At 34.1% G+C, this 21,079-nt stretch overlaps 1 protein-coding gene across 2 annotated transcripts in view; it reads right to left on the bottom strand.

The window, feature by feature from the left end:
- Window positions 1-8,577: 8,577 nt before the first annotated feature.
- LOC134529117 (lipoma-preferred partner homolog) overlaps window positions 8,578-21,079 on the bottom strand; it is a 61,511-nt gene continuing 49,009 nt past the window's right edge. For both annotated transcript variants that reach the window (XM_063362870.1, XM_063362871.1), the window contains 4 exons: window positions 20,622-20,800; window positions 19,614-19,734; window positions 18,064-18,221; window positions 8,578-15,959 (listed from right to left, as the gene is read on the bottom strand). In XM_063362870.1, coding sequence (XP_063218940.1) covers window positions 18,090-18,221; window positions 19,614-19,734; window positions 20,622-20,800 — 432 coding nt within the window. In that variant the 3' untranslated portion in view covers window positions 8,578-15,959; window positions 18,064-18,089. The remainder of the gene's footprint in view (window positions 15,960-18,063; window positions 18,222-19,613; window positions 19,735-20,621; window positions 20,801-21,079) is intronic.

Genomic DNA, 21,079 nt, shown 5'->3' with positions numbered 1-21,079 from the left:
TGCGAAGTGTAGACGAACTGCGGGCTGGAAATTGCGGAGCTGTGAACTGCCGCGCGCGCAACGGAACTGAACATCATCGTAACTCTGAAGGAAAAGATGAAGGAAGATGAAGATGGCGCAATGTCAGGCTGCCTTTCGCCCCGTGCGCCCGCAGTTCGAGCCGGTTTACTGGCTCGTCTGCCCACATCTGCCTGGGCAGCTGGGCTGGGCTGACGAGTGAAGTCGCCCGCCCCTGGGGGCGCAAGCGTCTCTGGTTAATAATAACCCAGGAGTACCCAACATTTAAATGCGGGCCGCAAGGCCCAAGCACCCAACACCAGCATGGTTGATTTTTCAGCCCCTCCAACTCTTCTTACCTGGACCCTTCTTCCCTCTTGTCCAGTAGTTACCTGCTTGCTTAATGCATGATATTTGATCCCCGCATGAACCGGCCCAGGGTTTTCCCTGTGTCTATGCAGGTTTTACCTGGGTCACATTAGCTAGCTTTTAAGCTAAGCGACCAATGGGGCGTCAGTCATGGCGCCAATCGCAGCCATGGCTGGCCAGTAAACCCCAATAGCACACGATGCACGCGCCCTTGTCCTGCATGGTTAAAAACCCGCATGGTAGAGTGTATAGGCTTCGGCCTGAGACCCTGGACCCTCCCCTTACACACTTAGAATAATTTAGGCTAGGAAAAAAAATCGTGGCGTTTCAGGAATAATTGACGTGACAGTTTCTTGGTACACGTACCAGTTAACAGAGTTACTGATCACGTATGAAGATAATTTATTTTGTGTTGGTACGAAAAATACCAAGATTTAATTTTTACTATTCTAGTACATTTTTATGAGGTTCTTCTCTTTATTTTAAGTATGTACTTACTTTGCCATGTGTTGTCTGTTTATATATTTTGTACCAGATATCGATGATACTACACTCCCACTTAGTATATAAGTAATGTAGAGTAGGTATTTTACTATCAGAATAATGAAATTCAAACATTATTTTTTTAAAATAATTTATTTGAAAAAAGTCAATTTTTCTACCTGTGGAATAGTCAATGTTCAGTTAAGAAAACTACTTAAATAGCACCATTTTGTACCTTGAAATCCATATTTTCCCGGGGGAGGGCCCCCGGACCCCCCCCCCCCCCCCCCAAATTATGTTTTGATGTGAACGGAGTTGTTGCTTCCCCTCATGTAAACCTCACGCCTCGCCACTGGTAGCTTCGTAGTCAAGAACTCATGCAAACTTGTATTCCTGTATCCACGCAGTCACGTAAACTCGTTTTCTAGAGGCTTCGTAGCTCTGTAGCCTCACAGTCTCGTAAACATGAAGATTCGTAGTCACGTAATCTCGTAACCTCATGACTCGAAGTCGCGTAGTCATGAAGTCTTAGGACCTCGTAGAATTGAAGCTACGTATCCAAGTATCCTCGTAGACTTGAAGCTACATAAGCAAGCGGCCTTGTAATCTTATAACATAATGCTGGTGGTGCAGTTGGAGCAAAAGAGAAAATTCTGACGAAAACAGATGCTGTAATTGTAGCCTTGTAGACGAGTAGCTTCGTAGTCAAGTACTCATGCAGACTGGTAGTCCTGTATCCTCACAGTCACGTAAACCTGTGTACTAGAGGCTTCGTAGCTCTCTAGCCTCGCAGTCTCGTAAACTTGAAGATTCGTAGTCACGTAGTCTCGTAACCTCATGGCTCGTAGTCGCGTAGCCAGGATGTCTTGGGACCCCGTAGAATTGTAGCCTCGCAGTCTCGTAACCATGCGTTCTGGAAGCTTCGTAGTCCTATAGCCTCGCGATCACGTAACCTAGAAGACTCGCAATCGCATAGACTCGTAAGCTCATGGCTCGTAGTCTCGTAGTCATGATGCATTGGAGGCTCGTAGACTTGAAGCTACGTAAGCAAGAGGCCTTGTAATCTTATAACATAATGCTGATGGAGCAGTTGGAGCAAAAGAGAAAATTCTGTCGAAGACAGATGCGGTAACTGGAGTCATGTAGACGAGTACCTTCGTAGTCAAGTACTCTTGCAGACTTGTAGTCCTGTATCCTCGCAGTCATGTAAACCTGTGTACTAGAAACTTCGTAGCTCTGTAGCCTCGCAAGCCATGTATAACTCGTAACCAGCTAGATCATTTTAGACTCGTAGCCATGTGGTCTCATAGTCTCTTAGACTCGAAGAATTCTAGCCTAATATATTTGGGGCCAAAAGACTTTTGGAACCAAAAGACTGTAGGTGTCAATGACTGATGGAGCCAATGAATATTGGAGTCAATGAATATTGGAGCCATTGAATATTGGAGCCAATGAATATTGGAGCCAATGAATATTGGAACCAATGAATATTGCAGTCAATGACAAATTAATGTGCTTCCTTTTCGTCGATGGTGCTGCCTTTTCGTTGTCGGCGCTTCCAAATGTGCTTCCTTTTCGTTGGCGGTGCTGCCTTTTCTTTATCGGTGCTTCCAAATGTGCTTCCTTTTCGTGGGCGGTGCTGCCTTTTCTTTGCCGGTGCTTCCAAATGTGCTTCCTTTTCGTTGGCGGTGCGGCCTTTTCGTTGATGGTGCTTCCTTTTCGTTGTCGGTGCTTCCAAATGTGCTGTCTTTTCTTTGGCGGTGCTGCCTTTTCGTTGTCGGTGCTTCCAAATGTGCTTCCTTTTCGTTGGCGGTGCTGCCTTTTCTTTGTCGGTGCTTCCAAATGTGCTTCCTTTTCGTTGGCGGTGCTGCCTTTTCTTTGTCGGTGCTTCCAAATGTGCTGCCTTTTCGTTGTCGGTGCTGCCTTTTCGTTGTCGGTGCTTCCAAATGTGCTGCCTTTTCGTTGTCGGTGCTTCCAAATGTGCTGCCTTTTCGTTGTCGCTGCTGCCTTTTCGTTGTCGGTGCTTCCAAATGTGCTGCCTTTTCGTTGTCGGTGCTTCCAAATGTGCTGCCTTTTCGTTGTCGGTGCTGCCTTTTCGTTGTCGGTGCTTCCAAATGTGCTGCCTTTTCGTTGTCGGTGCTTCCAAATGTGCTGCCTTTTCGTAGTCGGTGCTTCCAAATGTGTTGCCTTTTCGTTGGTGGTGCTGTCTTTTCGTTGTTGGTGCTTCCTTTTTTGTTGATTGCGCGTAGTACAACATGTAGTGATTGAATATTTACTAGTTTATCACCTCTTGGTGTTACTAAAATATTTTACAAGGTTACTTGGTCCTTTAGAATGTATAAAAATGTCACGATGGATTACGAAGGTCATGTGGTCCTGAAATGACTAGCCTATACGTCTGATAATGACATGACTCGGTCTCATGGACTGAAGGCAATTGATATATATGTGTGGCTTTGTACATGAACGGCTTATATGTTATTCAGATTAATGAAAAATTAGACTTTCATAATAGGCTAATCGGCACTGATTTAATTCGTTGGTCCGGTATATTGACTTGAGTTGATTTTCGTAGAGTGAATGATTAATAAACTCCGCGAAAGGTAATGGAAAACAGAACCTAACATTTATTTAATAATTAGTTACAACTGTCTCTGGTCAAGAATCTAACCGTGGACAGGGATCCATCGATTCGATTTGTAAGTTAATGAGTGATTTTTTTGATGAATTTTGGATTTTTTCCCGCTTTTCTAGCTACATTATTACATGATTTCAAGATGGCGTCCGAATTTCAAGATGGCGGTGGGCACCTCGGTAATAAATGATTACTGCACTGTAGCAGGTTAACATAAAATTAACCAGATGTAAATGTACTCTATAATATGAGTACACACACAAGATGACGTACTCCAGCAGTTGGTCGCTCCTGGTAGCATGTACTGAACATTAAATGTCGGGTCCATGATGGTTGACAAGGACAAAGTAAAATTTCAAGGTTAAAGTCAAATTTAAAGGTCAAGGTCAAATTTCAAGGTCAAGGTCAAATTTCAAGGCCAAGGTCAAATTTCAAGGTCAAATTTCAAGGTCAAGGTCAAATTTCAAGGTCAAGGTCAAATTTCAAGGTCAAGGTCAAATTTCAAGGTCAAGGTCAAATTTCAAGGTCAAATTTCAAGGTCAAGGTCAAATTTCAAGGTCAAATTTCAAGGTCAAGGTCAAATTTCAAGGTCAAGGTCAAATTTCAAGGTCAAGGTCAAATTTCAAGGTCAAGGTCAAATTTCAAGGTCAAGGTCAAAGGTGTGGTGACCAGATAATTATACTACATGGTATCGGCACACTCTAGCATACGAAAACAAGATGGCGGTCTCCAGCAGATGAAGACAAGATGGCGGACATGATGTCATACCAGTTGACGGTATATACTTTGGTATTGGTGGTGGTAGATCAGTCTAGGTAGCTTTCATGGAGGAAGGATCGACTGTTTACTCTCGTCGGGAATCGAACCAAGGACGTGCATCGATATAATCAAACAGAATTCAAATACGTTAATTTTTTGATGAATTTTGGAATTTTTTTCATTAAAATCGGATAATAAATAAAGATTTTCAAGATGGCGTCCGAATTTCAAGATGGCGGACATGATGTCATACTACCTGATGGTATATGTGCATTGACATAAGTGGTGGGGGTCAGTCTGCCTGCGTCCACTGTGAGGGTTGGATCGGTCGCCATTTTTATTTTTTTTTTGCCTCTGTCGGGTTCGAACCGAGGACTCCGAACTCCGTGTCGTTTATGTAATTTTTTTATAAATAATTTATTAAATTTATATTAAGTGAATTTTTTTATAAATTAAAAAAAAAATCGTTAAAATCGGATAATAAATAAAAAAGTTAAAGATGGCGGCCGTAACGAAAATTGCAACGGTGACGTCATAATTCAAAATGGCGGAAAACACATCACCGGAATTTTCGAGAACACACAATGACGTCATACAAAATGGACGCCGTGATATACTTGTCCCGTTACGTTATGTCCCGTTACGCTGTGTCCCGTTACGCTGGCTGCACGCACGAAAAAGTGTCACGTTACGCTTATCCAAGATGGCCGCCGTGACGTCACAATCCAAGATGGCCGCCGTGACGTCACAATCCAAGATGGCGGAGCCGGCTCTCGGCTCCACTACCTGCATCCTGATCTAGTACCGGCCAAACTATACTACTCATATACTAATGAAATTGTTTGATATTAGAAACTTATTCTATGTATTATTGTTAGGTAATGTGAAATATATAGTTTATGTATGTTACTAGTTTATGCTGTAGTTTAACACTTTGGACCTATCAAGACACAGCATGTAATAATTAAGAAAATTTAAAATGGAACAATGTCAGTATGGAACTACTACGATGATCTATCTTCTATAATATAAGGAATATGTGTGAATGACTTGAAGGTGATCTATTTAATTCAGTCACTTGTATTTTTTTACAGACATAAAAAGCAAATTGTTGATCAAGAAATTATAATGATTGTCCTAAAAGGGATTATTGTACATTGAAGTGAATAACATAAAGAAGAGTCACAAATAGTTCTAAAACATCTAGTTTTTAGTATACATCATTTCTAGTGATACTATTTAAATATCAAGTTCAATACTTACAAAACACACAAAATTACATGACTTGATTTAAGTTAACTCAAAATAACTATAAATATTGGTGATGACTGTTAGACATTTCAAGCATAACTCTTGAACTGTAAGACTTGTGAGGAATTCTCATGCAATTCCACTGGCTGAAAAACTTGATGATTTTTATTTAAAGAAATATATTAAATTCCTTTTCTGTACTATTATTAATTTGACACATATTGATGATAACACATTATATTTTGTAAAGACATTTGTTAGATGTGTTCTACATAACATTTCTGATGATTTAACAAGATATAAGTTAGTACAGTCTGGATGCTCTACTTTTATTTCTTGTTATATTTGTGTTTCATGATATAAAGAGTAATGTTAGTCATAATATACAGACAGAATATTGGGTTTTGGGTGCAGTATGTATGTTCCACGGCACACAAAACTGCCAACTACAGTTAAACTGCAAGAAAACCAGTGTTCAAAGTCTATCCAAAAATAGTTTGATTCAGTAGTAAATTGTGTAGATTCCAGACTTAAATACAAAAACATTTCTATAAGAACACATTTTTGCATAATCCCTTCTGTTTAATAATAAATCATTTTTATAAAACACTATTACAATTAGAAGTAAAAAGCACTGAATACATTCTATTATTTGATTGTAGTTATTTCCAAACAAACCATATAAAATTTTGCTGTGGTGTTCAAACCTTGCTACGTAATGTAAAATTGTTTGACTTTTGTTTTTAAAATCATTAGGTTTTTAATTTTTTATAATCAAGTATTTATAAATATTTGAAGACAATGATTGAATTTAACCGGTAGAAAAAAATTTTTCTTTGTGCTACACATTATTTCACATGTGTGTGTAATTTACTTTTAAGAGATAACAGTTTATAAAGTTTTTAGTTTTTGAAATATTTCTTTGTCATTCTTAGCGTGTATATATATTAGAGATAAGGTGGAACGGTGAAGTGTGAAACATAATATTTTCTCTAGGATGTTTACTTAAAATACCCAAAATTGTGGTAGATAAAACAGTGAAAACATTATGGTGGTAAATTTGCATATTCACTGACAGGTGAAAACAAATACGAGAATACGAATATGTGAAATTGAATTTTTTTTACAAATTTGCAAAATAAATGTGCAAATATGAATACAACTGTATTTATATTCACACCTGCAAATAGAGATTATCATGGACAAATGAATGACACCAACTTTGAAAAATGGCTGTCCGAACGTGTTCTACCAAACTTGCTGCCATCTTCTGCTGTATTAATAGATGAGTTATATCACGCCAATCAAGATAATAAACCACCTATAAAATACAGTACAAAAAATGGCTAAAACACAAAGGTGTGGAGTGTGATGAAAAAATGCTGAAATGTCTGTTAATGGAACTAGCAGAAAAACAAATACCAAAGGAAAAACTATTTTGGGTTGATTTATTATTAAAAAATGCAGGACATCACATCATTCGACTCCCACCGTGCATGTGTGAATTTAGCGCTATTGAATTAGCGTGGGCAAAGATAAAGAGGTGCATTCGGGAATGTAATACCGTGGGAGAGTTTTCCGCGCAAGCACTTCAGATGCACACGTTGGATGCTGGTAACGCCTTAACGAAGAATGACTGGACAGGCTACTGCAATCATGTTCATAAATTAGAAGATAAATACTGGAAGAGGAACTGCCTAATAGACATGGCAATGGACAAGTTATTAATAAATTTACACGAGTGTTGTTGATGAATTTCTTTCAACAAGTAACAGTGCAATGGACAACAGTGATGAAAATAGTGATAGTGACAGTGCTACATCGTGTTTGGCCAGCCTTTGTAAGAGCTGGTATCCATTTTTTAACTTACTGAGATCTGGTAATATTTTAATGTTTCCGCATCACCGAGAGGTACCATTTTGCCACTCTTGGTTTACGTGAGCTATGGATCAAACCAACACTGCCTTCACTGTGGTGAGTTTCCAAATTTGAGTTAAATTTTCTTTACAAGCATTTCATGGTGGAATTCTTAATGTCTCTTTAGATTGTGTTCAATATAACAACATGCCATCATTTGTAATTTCAAGTTTTCACAGATACACAATTAAATGCTGCGCTTTCATTACTGCGCTGCATATTTTTAAAACGCCTAATATACAGCCGGGCCGTGCCAAGTACCGTGCACGGTCCCTCGCTGCCGCTGCCGCTTCGTTCTGCTGATCCGTGCCGAGCAATGTTTGTTGTCGGAACTATGGGTTGCAGCTCGCTACTTCCGTGGTCCCTACAGCAAAAAACAACAGAGGGAAGGGATAGTACGTAAAAAAAACAGAGTGGATAAAGAGAGATATATTAACGGTGTTTGAGCTATCTGTAAAGGAAATACCACTTAGTGCAGGCAGTGGCAGATCCTACAGGGAGGATAAGGGGCTAAACTAGGTATACATTTCTTATTAAAAACTTATATTGGATAATATGGAGTTATCTGACAAAAATAGCATTAATTCAATAGTTTATGAGCTTCTGGATCTGCTACTAGTGCAGGCATATAATTCATAAGACTTGCACACTATGTAAGTAACGGAAGTGATGAGATTTGCAGGATGCACAAGTGTGGTAATCAACGTAAAAAAATAAAAGTGAAGTTTCAAAGCAAGAGTAATCATACAGGCACTAACAGCAACTATGGATGAAACCAGAATTATTTGTTAAGGGCATAGAAGAATAAGGAATGATGTACTTATATCAAAAATAGGTATTATTAATTGAACAGTTACCCAGAAATGAGATATAACCAACATAAATGTGAAAACAGTGTTTTTTTATAAGAACAGGTAACAATGCAAATAATTTACAAAGCTCAATTTCTGAAATGATAATCATTTTGTGTTTGTTGAAAAGTTGGCATTACAATGCAAACAGATCTAACCATAAAACTTTTTTTTCTTTTTTTTAAACAATGTAGCCTATGTAAGAGTATATCCATATATGTGATTTAGATCCATATTTGGGGTAACTGTTCAATTCTATAATACTGCTAGTAACAAGATAGAGCTATTATTTTAGATACAAAAAAAAGAACAACATTAACAATTAATTTTTTATATTCAAATCCAAACATATGCCCATTTCATTACACAAAATCTATAAGTAAATAATTCAGATATATCTTCATATTCTCAAGACCATTTACTGCATAACTAGCCTATAAAGCATATATAAAAACATTTAACAATCACATTTTTTTACGTATACATTACAAATCACATACACATATTTTCTACAATATTGTAAAGTTAATATATTAAAGTAAATAATAAAGAATTATACATTTAAAATCAATGTTGGTACAAACAATTACTACAAAACCACAAAAACATATCACTAGAAATAATTCAAATAACATGACAAGATTAATATCCCTGCCAAATTTTGTGACAAAAAAGTGATTGCATAACCATGGTGGCCACTCACAGTCACCAAAAATATTCCCTGATTTTTCCCTGATTTCCCTGATTAAAAATTCAAAATTTCCCTGATATTTACAATTACAAAAAAAAACATACTTTTGATGAAAAATATATTATAGAAAGAGATTACTCATATCTTAGCACCCTGCTGTATTTTCTTCATTATATACATACGGAAGTTCGTTAAATAACAAATACATTTTAAATATGTCACTTTACATTATAGCGTCCCGTTCAATGACATGCAGTCTGTGTTTTGTTTTATGTAATGGGGTATTTCAGTGGCGAGTGCTCAAACATTTTTTCACACAACTTTTGATAACTGTTCTTTAATTCATTTTTGAAGTGTAACATTTCTAGTTGTGAAACAACTAATTGATGAATCTTCACTGCATTACAATCAGTACTCCCATCTGTAGCTAAAGCAAATGGTCCACTTACTAAAGATTCAACAGTTTCAATTTAGTTTCACCAGCCATATACTCCACTAAATCAGATGTTTTTGCTCTCGCACAGCTGTATTTCTGTGCAATTTTTGAGTCCGGAAACATAGCTCTATACAAATTATCCGAATGATCGGCTACTGCTATCGGTAAATTGTGTTCTACCAAAAAACTTGTAAACAATAACTCTGCGTTTGTTACTTTCGTTTCTTCAGATGTAGCGAAAAACGACGATATAGATTTATTGCTCGTCACGGCTTTAAAATGTTCTGCATGTTTCTTTGATTCAATATGCCGTCCTCAGTCATCCCTTCCACCATGCGCAATCGAAAAGTCACACGTGCATACATTACAAAAAGCGTGGCGTTCAAAAACATTTGAAGATGACAAGCATGGCCATTATTTTATATAGTTTGGTCGAAAGTTCTGAAGAATAACGTTCTTTTTTTTTTTGACCCAGATACACATTGTTCTGTCACACGCTTCATTTCTACAACCGGCACTGAAGAACACAACACTATCGAACAACATAAAAAGGTTTCTCGTCTGTACACACGACAAAAACACTTTGATGAAAAAAAAGGCTTTCAAGAAAGTAAATAACACAAGACAGGTTAGCCAAAGTACCGTACAAAAATTATCGTGATGTAAGTAGCTAACAGACGAAAAGTCCGAGAATATGTACTAGTTGTATCGTACAACGGACGTAATACCGTACCATTTCTATTACAAACCACAACAATTAATCTACTTATTTCGACAGTACATGCGCACATTTATCAGTTCCGTTATCTGCGCAACCACCTGATGTATTCGAACTGCGTTCACGAAACACGCACACCAGAAACGGAATTTTTTTTCCGTTACCCAGCAGCAAAAAGCCTCGTTTCCGTAATAAACCAGCGATGTTCCGTAATTCCGTAATATTGTGTTAAATCCGTAATAATTACGGAAAATCCGTAATGGTTGGCAGGGAAATATACATGACACAAAAAATTCCCGGTTATTAAAAAAATTCCCTGAAATTTCCCTGATAATTCCCGATCAACATGATTTCCCTGATAAATCCCGGTTTTCCCGGTTTTCCCGGTGAGTGGCCACCCTGATAACCTAAAACAAAGGTAAAAAAAATAATGATTTAAATTTTTAAATCTAAAAGTATAGAAACAAAATCAAACTTATTTCAACATATGGCCCCCCATTGCTTTAAAGGGATCTAAGGAAGTATTCAAGTAATAATTTCTTATCATGTTATCATTATATTCATAAAATAAACTAGGAAAATGTAAATTGTGGGAGATTATTACAATGTTACCCCACACTAAAACATGATTTCTTCTACATTCTGCACATTACACTGTTTACATATTTACAAATTCTGTATTTTATGAAAATTGTTTTAATTATGTGCACATAATTATTCACGCAAACACTTCAGGTGGCAGAATCCCATAATTGCATAAGTTTAAAATTTTGAAACTTGCAACCAACCTCTAAAAAGGAACGAGTTATACTGCAGATGGGCTTCAAAAACACACCCTTGCCATGTAGCTATTATGCTAACAATCACTGTGTAGAATAGTTTGTGCATATCAGTCTCTTATTTAAAGATATATTTCAAATCATAAAGCAAGGCATATTTTTAAAAATGTTTTGTAATGTAAATTTGGTATTCATTTTCAATATTGTTATATTTTTTGCAATAAAAGATTTTAACATTTGTATTCTGCTTTCATGTAAGTTCGGTTAGGTGTTTTTGCAGTGCTTTGAAGCTGATTATAAATTTTATCAATAAAATTTTCATACAGAATTATTTAGTTTTTACCCAACATTAGGCTCATAGTGTTATTTTTTTTTTCTTCACAGCCATTGTGGTTTATCACCTGACATTCCTTCTATATTCTCTATTGAATAAAACAATAAGAGACACTACAAGATTTTGTAATCAGATTATCTCTTAATTGGATATAGAGATTTCCCATATCATTTGCTAATTTGTGCCCTATAGCAAAGATTTCCAGACTTATTTTATAGTTTCCAAATGAATTGCAAAGTTGCCACTTTAGAACTTATATTGCAAAAACTTTTTTACTGTCTGAATTTCATGCAATGTGGCATATGTGGGTTGGTTCTATCGATGCATGCATGTGTAGCTGACTACTGACAGTGACTGCTTACTGGCTTTGTAGCCAAACCAAACTGTCTCCAAGTAAACTTCATAACAGCCCATCCTCTATTAAGTACCAACATACTACCATGGTTCATGTTTTTTTTATATTGCATTTGTGCATTACCATATGTTGGTAGGATATTTACACAGAGGGTAAAATCAACTTTGATAAAAACATGCGTGCTTATACATTTGTGACATTCTGAGGGTCAATAGCATGATGTCAAAACCAATACTGTAATAATGTTTTTTCAAGGGAGTATTTACTAAGAAACACACTAAACATGAATTACATATTGCTGGTCACTGTAAATATTTCATCATGCTTGATACTATGCTGTTAAGTCAACACATAAAAAATTTCCTCTTTGTAAAGTACTTGGAAAGAGTTTCCTTTATGTTCAATTTTTCAATGTCTAGCTTTGTATTTGCTTTTTACATTGCTGAGCACAAAATCTAACATGAAATACTAGAGATGCTTACAGGAAAAAAACTAAAAGTGCAAGATGAAAAAATAGGTGTTACCAAAGGACACATTATAAAAAAACACATAAAATAGGAGTTATTCGTTGCATTTTTTTAAGTACACTTAAATGCTTAGAATTATTACAGGCTGAAATAAAACAAAAAATTTAGTGAATAGGTTTAACAGTGATTAATCAATTAAAAAATGGCAGCAGAATATCCATCTCGAAAGAACACTTTATAACATACTTAATGACCTGTAATTCAATTTAATATAAATCACATGGCCAAATAATTATTTATGACACAATTACTGGTTAAAAAATTGATTCCCTATTCTTTACAGATGTCTAAATGGCAACTTTATGGCATTGTAAATAATATAAACTGAATCCTCAAATACACAATGAAGACTACATAAACTTATGAATTAGTTTGAATTCTTAGTCATACCATTGTTTAACTCTCCACAAAAATTGGTTCAATTTCTTGCTATGTGAATGTAGTGACTTATCATCTAAAGATATCAAGGATTCTGTAGATAAAACATATTACTTAATGTTCAAAAACTAATATTTAAATGCCAGTCAGAATACAATAAACTTAAATGAAATCATGATCTATGTAAGTAAAATCATGTTTTTTCCAGAAGAGAGACATGCATGAAGTCTAGTTCCAATAAGTGCAAATTAATGAATTTACAAATTTTAACACCAGAAAATTGTTTCTTGAATATAAAGCAGTTTTAGTTAACAGCAGTCTTATTATACAAACTTTTTTTAAAAAACTGAAATTTTGTAACCAAAATTATTATACTTTATATAACCATGTCTCCTTCACAAGTTTTAGTGTTAGTTAATATTTGAGGGTTTTAACAAAATTTTATTATATTCCATATACTAAAAATATGCCTTATTTTCTAATGAGTAACATATAAGATGTAATACATTTATAGATAAAACAAATTTTTAACTTCCCACACACCGTTTCTAAAAATTCTATAATATCAGCATAGAACAATTTTTGAACATGAAAACAGTACATAACTACTTTTATCTACAAAACAGTTATCATAAATGTATAGTTACACAACCTCTGACATTTTCCATTTTCATATTCCCTATGCTTTTCCTCGCACAAATTAAAAATATTAAAATAAAACTGTTTCTAATATGTTTTTCCATAGTATAGGTTTTAAAAATTAATTAAATATAAACCATAGCTATAGAACTATAATTATACACAAAAGTTAAATCAGTCTATATCAAAACAAATTAAATTTTTATATAAAGAGTTATGCTTTAAAACACAGTAAATGTGAAATTCAGTAAATGTGAAATATGTATATTGAAACAAAATTGTTAGTGACATTTGGTGGTGAACATAAACATCTGAAGAATTTATATATATGTGTATGTATTTATGTATAAAAAAGAGGCTTCCACATATCTTTTGCATCATTAAAACAATATGGCACATGATTTATAGGTATGGACTGGAAATATTAGCATTTATTTTTCCAAAATTAGCATCTCTATTATTTTATAAATAAGAATATTTTATTGTGAAATTATCATTTTAAATTAAACTAACTTTAAACTTAATATTTAAATCCAAATGGTATAAACTAAATATTCATAAATACATAAATGCCTAAAAGTAACCCTTTAGTTCAGTTTTGCACAAAAACAAAATTTTTTCATGCCTTTTTAGATTAAAAACGCAAATGTAAGAAAATACGTTTCGTACAACGATTTTCAAAACTATCAAAACATATGTATCAGTAATGTCACATTTTATAAAGGATATTTTTACAAGTGAATGATATTTTAAACTAATTTGGCTGAAAAAAGCATTTATTTATAAAAAAATAGTACATATTTAAGTTGAAAATTAGTAAAAAAAAATAGCTCTTAAGTGTAAATTAGCAAAAAATGGCATCTATAGCAAGTTGCTAATTTTTCCGGCCCCTACATATAGGCTGCATTAAAAACAAGCTGAAACAATGTTGATGATATAAATCTTTATGGTTGAAAAACTTTATTTATTCCAACGAATATATTATAAAACACAAAAAGCTGGCCAAGACATCACATTTTTGTGAATGGATGAAAGACAATTTCTTACATGAGCCAACCACAAAATTGCTCAGAACAAAACTATGACGTTAAAAATTAACAATCTTTTAATGCTAAATCCACACAGTTCCTTGAACTGAGTAGTAAAATAAATCACAATATATATTCTTTCACTTCACATCTGCCAAATTATCTGTTCTGCCACCGATAGATCCACCTCATTTGTCACTCCACAAATCCTTGTCCACTAATAGCAGCCAAGTTCACTGGAAATAAAAGAAAAAGCTAATAATAAACCATTGTGCGATCAACTCCCAATACCTAATGAAGTTGTTAATCCAGTGAATCTTGCAACTGTGTATCTGTGCAGAAATGTGTTTTCTTTTATTCTGTGAATTAAAAACACATAACAGTCTTTAAGTACCATAATTGCCTTCCTAGCATCTAAACTTAACATAATTAACAGCCAAGCGGTCAATTTCACAATTTTAAAATCAGAACTAAGTTCTCTATGAGCAGCATGTATGAAATGTGTAAAATCTATTATTTAACTTATAAACGTTTGTACAACTGGAATGCAGTGGTATTTTCATAACTGCTAGGTGAATTGCACTGCTACACACCGTGACAGACTCCAAATTTACAACTTTCTCCTACCTATATGACAAAAGGCCAATCCTTCCACATAGAAAGAGTTCACTACAGGACACTGAACAACTGTGAGATCATCAATCTTCTATCTTAAACTACTCTTACATTTCTTTCACACAGTTATTTAGGTCAAATAACAGAGTTGTTTATTTCTTTCACTAGCCTTCGTTTACAAGTATTGCAAAATGCCTATGTGCAATGTGAATATATTTTACCAGAAATTTACCAACACAATGTTGGAAATTGTGATCAAGCAACAACGGCTTTGGCACAGATTGTAAACAAAAAATTGTATCAAAATGTTTCTACATTTACTAAGTGCCCCAGTAGAAATAAATTACAGAAGAGAAAATTAACTGAAATAAGCCTTAGCTGATCGACAGACATAAATAAGTCTGGCGCATTAACTTTAACAATAACTGGAGTCACTAACGTCAGTGTGTTTTTTATTAACAATGAAAATAACGTTATGCCAAACTACCTTTTATGCAAATATTTTACATAAACATTACGGTATTAAAAAATTTAAGTGTTTACATGATTATTACCAGGAACGTTTTTTTCCCTTCAACATTCACTTTCTTACATTGTAGCTCGACAAGCATAGTATTACCGCCAAGTGTTTTTGAGAAAATAAAAAGGAGGGAGGGGATGGTTTAGTAAAATATGTTGACATAAAATAGAATAATTAAAAAACAAATGTCTGCACTGTACTCATTTCATCACGTTAATTTTCTGTATTAATTTATACTCTCATTATACCAGGTTTTATTTTTCTAAAGACCATAGTAACATAAAAGTGCCAGTAGCCATTAATTCATAATATCCTAATGTAACACAAAATTTATTAGTATTTCCCACTATAATTTCATATCACAAAAAACTTTGGTTTAGCCATTTTCTTACAAAATTACAGGAGGGTAATAATAAATATATAATAAAAAATTTTCTAACATAAAGGAATGTAACATTCCGTACAAGGATGTAATGATACACAAAATTACTAGGAACCTAATATCAACTAATAAAATAATGGAAGGCATTTGGAGTTTTACTATGGTAGTCAACTACTTTTCAAAGCTTCCCAAAAAAGGCAATAAAAACTGTAGGGATGAAAACTAAGAACAGTACTGCATGGTAAAGCTTCCCAAAAGCATATCACGTAAGTGGGTGTGATGAAAACGAACTGATCTGAAACAAAAGAAAATATTAAAAATTAAATAATTCAAGTAAATAAAGGGATGGATTATTATCAATAAATACCACTAAAATACCAGAGGAACGCTGTGAAGACAAATCTTCATCCACAAACAAATATTTTGTTAGTTTCATTATCACTGTTTATAGAGTTAAATATTTGTACATAAGTTGGAACATCTAAACATACTCTAGACATGAAAACATAAAAATAAAATTTAATTTTGAAAAGTTCATTAAATTAATGAAGACTTGGCTTACTTTTTATAATGTGTAAATGCAACATACTTTATATAATATGTGCCACAGAATAGAATGACAACACTACATGTTTCACAACCTTTCTCCCAACAATTTTTCACATCACAAATTCCTCATCAAAATAAAATTTGGCAGTTAATCTAGATGAACTAATAGAAATCTGATGTGTATAAAAAAATGAATATGTAAATAAGAGTTATTGGAAGTCTCTGCTGTTTATGAGTGAAAGTTTCTAAACATTTTGTAATTAAGTTATAACCTTGCACTCTTACAATCCATTTAATTGAGGTTCCTAAGGCTTGAGTTATGATCATTAAATCATGATTACACAAATATAACATAACTTAGCATTTAGATATAACATTTCACTTGTGTAAATAAGTTATTTCAGAGCATGTCTGACCAGACAAATAAAAAGGCAAACATTGTATTGATTCATAAAAAAATTCATCATCGAGAATACATGCTGCAATAGACCAAATAGAGGTACAGCACAGCATTTGACTATTAGAGTGTAATAATTATCTGTAAATTTTTACTCGGAATGGAATTTTGTATGTTAGTGTGAGTCTATAGGATGTCATATTTGTACAGCAGTTCAGTAATAAAGGCATTTTTCCTTAGTGAAGTACACACTCAAAATGCAAAATCTGGGATTGGATTGTATGTTTTGTCCTGTGATTTAACTAACCATAAAAACGGGCACTATGGCAGTGATTTTCTTACTGCACATTTAGTTGTGAAGTATTTTTTGTAAAAATTATTTATTTATGTATTTATTTACATTCGTACCATCCACACCAACAGTCAAAAGACTTCTAGGATGTGCACGACATAACACAAAACACAGGAACAGAACACAAACATTGTACGATGGACCAGTAAACAAATAAACATAAAAATACATATAAATACAATAAACCATCTACAATTATTAATTTAAAATAACAATAATTTAAGAACAACATAATTCTTGACAGGATAACATTAAACATTCTATATTAAAAGTATAGAAAAAGGAAAGTTAAGGATTAATATAAGAATATAAATGGGAAGTGGTTTCCATAAGGCAAAATGTTTACATGTTTGAAACAGTGGTACGGTCTCTTGAAAAGTAATATTTATTTTAACCAAAAAACTATATCAGCTTAACAATAGTTTTTATTTTTTTTATTTTTATCATACAGTAGACTCCTGATTATACAGGGTAAAGAATGGAAAGGGGTCCACGGATAACTGAAAAACATGGTTAAAGCAAAGTAAATAAACTATTATTTTTTTTATCCTGACTATCTAGACAAACAACTGTAACAGACGCCCCTCGAAGTAACGCCCTAATTCGTTCTAGTAAAACAGAGCGCTAATGAGAAGAGCGCTAGTCAAATGTGTTTTTTCAATAAGAGAGAACTTTAATCAAAACACTATTTCCATTAAAATTATCATACAGTACTAATATACATATGCCTAAATACATTAGATGTACATTTAAATAAATATTAAATAACATTTTGAGATTGAACCACCTATAACTAAATTTAATAAATCATGTACTGCACTGTTTACATAATAAGGCTTGGGCATAACATTCCTATATATGCACTACCAACATTTATGAGTTACAAAATAATATTTTTGATGTAGGAGATATATTTCAGTTGTAATAAGATTTAAAAAAGCATAAACTTAACGTTTTCTATTATTAGAAAGATTATTTAACATGTTAACGTAATTCCTGAAACTCTAATTTACTAGTTGCAAATCTGCCATGATTTTAAATGCAAGTATTGCAGAATGCATAATGTTTTTTTTTTTACTAACACAAAGTTATTTGACTGACCTTTTCTAAAATAACTATGAATGGCCTCATAGTTCTGTAGTCATATGAGATGTCAGAGCTTGGACTCTCTTGGCGTTGCAACTTTTACACAAGACATGATCATCAAGTGGGTAGCACCCACGACCTTCTGCTTCTGATGACAGCACGAGCCCACAGTCCTGAGACAAAATAAATACATGCACTCAAAACAAACAGATACCCACATAAGACACCATGTTCCTTGTTTTATTTTCTTGTCATTGCTATTATTTGAAGGCTTTATCTGTAAATTAAAATGATAGCACTCTTGCATAGTATGTTTCAACCCAAATTCTCAAAAGAGATTTACTGAAGATTATATAATTAACTGTAATAAGTCATTCAAGTGTTCATAATCATGATTACTTGTGTGACCTTTCACAGCTTGAAAATAAAATTCAGTAAATTTCTAGTGAGAAAATTTTGTCACCAAGGTCCGCCTTTAATTTGTTCAACTTTATCTCTGCTATTTGTTTAAAATTCTGGCTTTTGATGTATTTTTGTTTTAGCCCAGCATTGCATTTTTTGTTATAATAAGTTTAATTTTGTGTTTAAAATGGCTGCAATGTATATTTTTCATGTAAAAAAATGTACCTACAATTTATGCATACTTTATTAAATCATTTTATTTCACAAAATGATGTAAATTTCATGTATTCCATCAAAATATACAAAACTAAATTAGGAATATTAATGCATAAAATTTACTTAAAACATTTTTTTATATTTAAAATATTTTTCTAATGCAGTTTGCTTAATTCGGTTATTACATTATATTATACAATTATCATATGTATAATCAATTAAATATATAAATCACCGAACTATCATTCATAATTCATTTCAAACTTGTCATACGACTTTGTAAACTTGCAAATGATCCATGATTAGACCCGTAAAATTCGCGGGTTCATTTCGTGTTATGCTAAAATTCAAATAATTATACCTAAGTGCTGCTTCTGTCATTGGTTGGTTCACTGTTAATCTGGAGGACTGAGGGCCAATTAGAGACCCTCACTCATAGATGTGTCGAATCACAGGCCACCCAGTCGAGACGACTCACAAGTCAGCAACCAATGAACAGTTGGCATTTGCCCAAGTGTGTAGAGGACATTGGAGTCTATCCTGGAGGTTATTTAACTCGCGAATTTTCCGGGTTTCTATCAATGATACATACTTTAGATTAAGATTTTTTTGCATGTAAATTGCAGAATACAAGTTTAGAGAACATAAGTGAACAGCAAAGTGTCGTTATGTTCAATTAGTTGAGTACTAACGAGCCCATGGTATTTAAATTATAACTACATAGTGCTGTTTATTTCATACTAACTAAAAACAAACAAATCTAGAGAAAAATAAGTGTAACATCAAAATAGTATGAACAAATTACTGCCAAAACACTTTCAATAGTAATAATATTCCTTCTGTGTAATTTACACACGTATTTTCCATACATGTAACTACATATATTAATAAGTTTTCATCATGCTGTACTACTGTGTACATTGGCATTTACTACCTAAGTTTCTTACCTCACACTTGTAACAGGATATGTGGAAACTACGATCAAGTGCTACCACCCTTACGGTCTCTTCTTGCCCTGGTTCCGGCATTATGGGTAGTTTACAGACACAGCAACGTGGTGCAAATTTCCTTTAACATTAAGCAAATTTATGACAGAATGTTAAAGATTATGTATTATTTTGAAACAATTTTAATACAACACTTTACTAGCTACTAAAAATAACTTTATATGTTTATGAAACAAACTAAAAGCAAAGCTAGAAACTGTTAATTTAATGTAATTTTCAAGTTTATATGCTAAAAGGAATTAAAGTATGTATGGTTAACTCCAGAAATTTTGGCTATGCCATACTATGACTAACTTCAGTTACTTTTTAATGTGCATGATAAAGATAATTTAATACTAATTTAAACTTGTACTACAGTAGAGCATCCCTCAACCGTAATTCCCACAAACGGAACTCCCGATATCCAGAACTTATTTAAAAAAAAAAAAATCCGCACTGGGACGAGACGTTTCTGCTTGTGCCTGACTGTACATGCATTCTAGGCGCGCGCGCACGTCTGTCAGAGAGCTAATTACACGTCTGTCAGAGATCTAATTATAGCCAGTCTTTCCCGTGCATTACGTCGACGAGATGCATGAAGTGTTATTGTTGTGTATGTGAAATGTAAACTGTGCGTGGCAGTGACTATACACTCTCCCGGAAGTGTGAATCACTTGCACGTCAACACCAAAGTAACACAACACCGCAGCTGTAGTCCTAATACCTCCCCTGACCACTCTGTTTCTTCCTCTTTCCTCACGCACGCACCCACCCACAGAGATAAGAAACACGTGCCTGCCAGCTTGTTTGAATGAAGGTTATTCAACCGGCCAGGAGGCCGGCCCTACTGCAACTCCCCTTACCCGGAATTTTCCCATAACCGGAATAGACCTGCCCCCGATGATTCCGGTTGAGAGGTGCTCTACTGTACTTAAATTGTCATACAGACACATTACTTTTGCAACTCACTTGTGAAAATCTTCGATGCAATGTATTTGGTTTGTTGCATCTACTGTGAAAGGAATACCATCGAGACTTTTGCCACAGACTATGCACGTAAAACACTGTGGGTGGTATGGCTTCCCTGTCGCACGTAGAATTCTGTCCAGAATAGGCTTCATGCAAACGGAACACTTTTCCAAGGTATTCTGCGCAAAGTGAAGCAAATACAAGATACAGAACAACAAAGTATGTGTAGGTATATAAAGCCATTTGTAAACCAAACTAATTTACAACCTAGAAAATAAAAGGTATGAAAAAATCAAGCCTATCATCTGGTAAACAGCTACTAATGCAATTCATTAAACAAAACAGAATGAGACTTTTTTTAAAAGGTTTCAATTTAATTTTGCCTGCATTCAAATCTTCAACTGTGCACTTTGTCACAGAAAACTATATTTAAAACTCATGGAAAAGTTACAATGTAA

This window comes from Bacillus rossius, chromosome 2, assembly GCF_032445375.1.
Source record: "Bacillus rossius redtenbacheri isolate Brsri chromosome 2, Brsri_v3, whole genome shotgun sequence".
Lineage (NCBI taxonomy): Eukaryota > Metazoa > Arthropoda > Insecta > Phasmatodea > Bacillidae > Bacillus > Bacillus rossius.
Note: the sequence above shows the minus strand (reverse complement) of the source record. Positions and strands in the feature narration are given on the sequence as shown.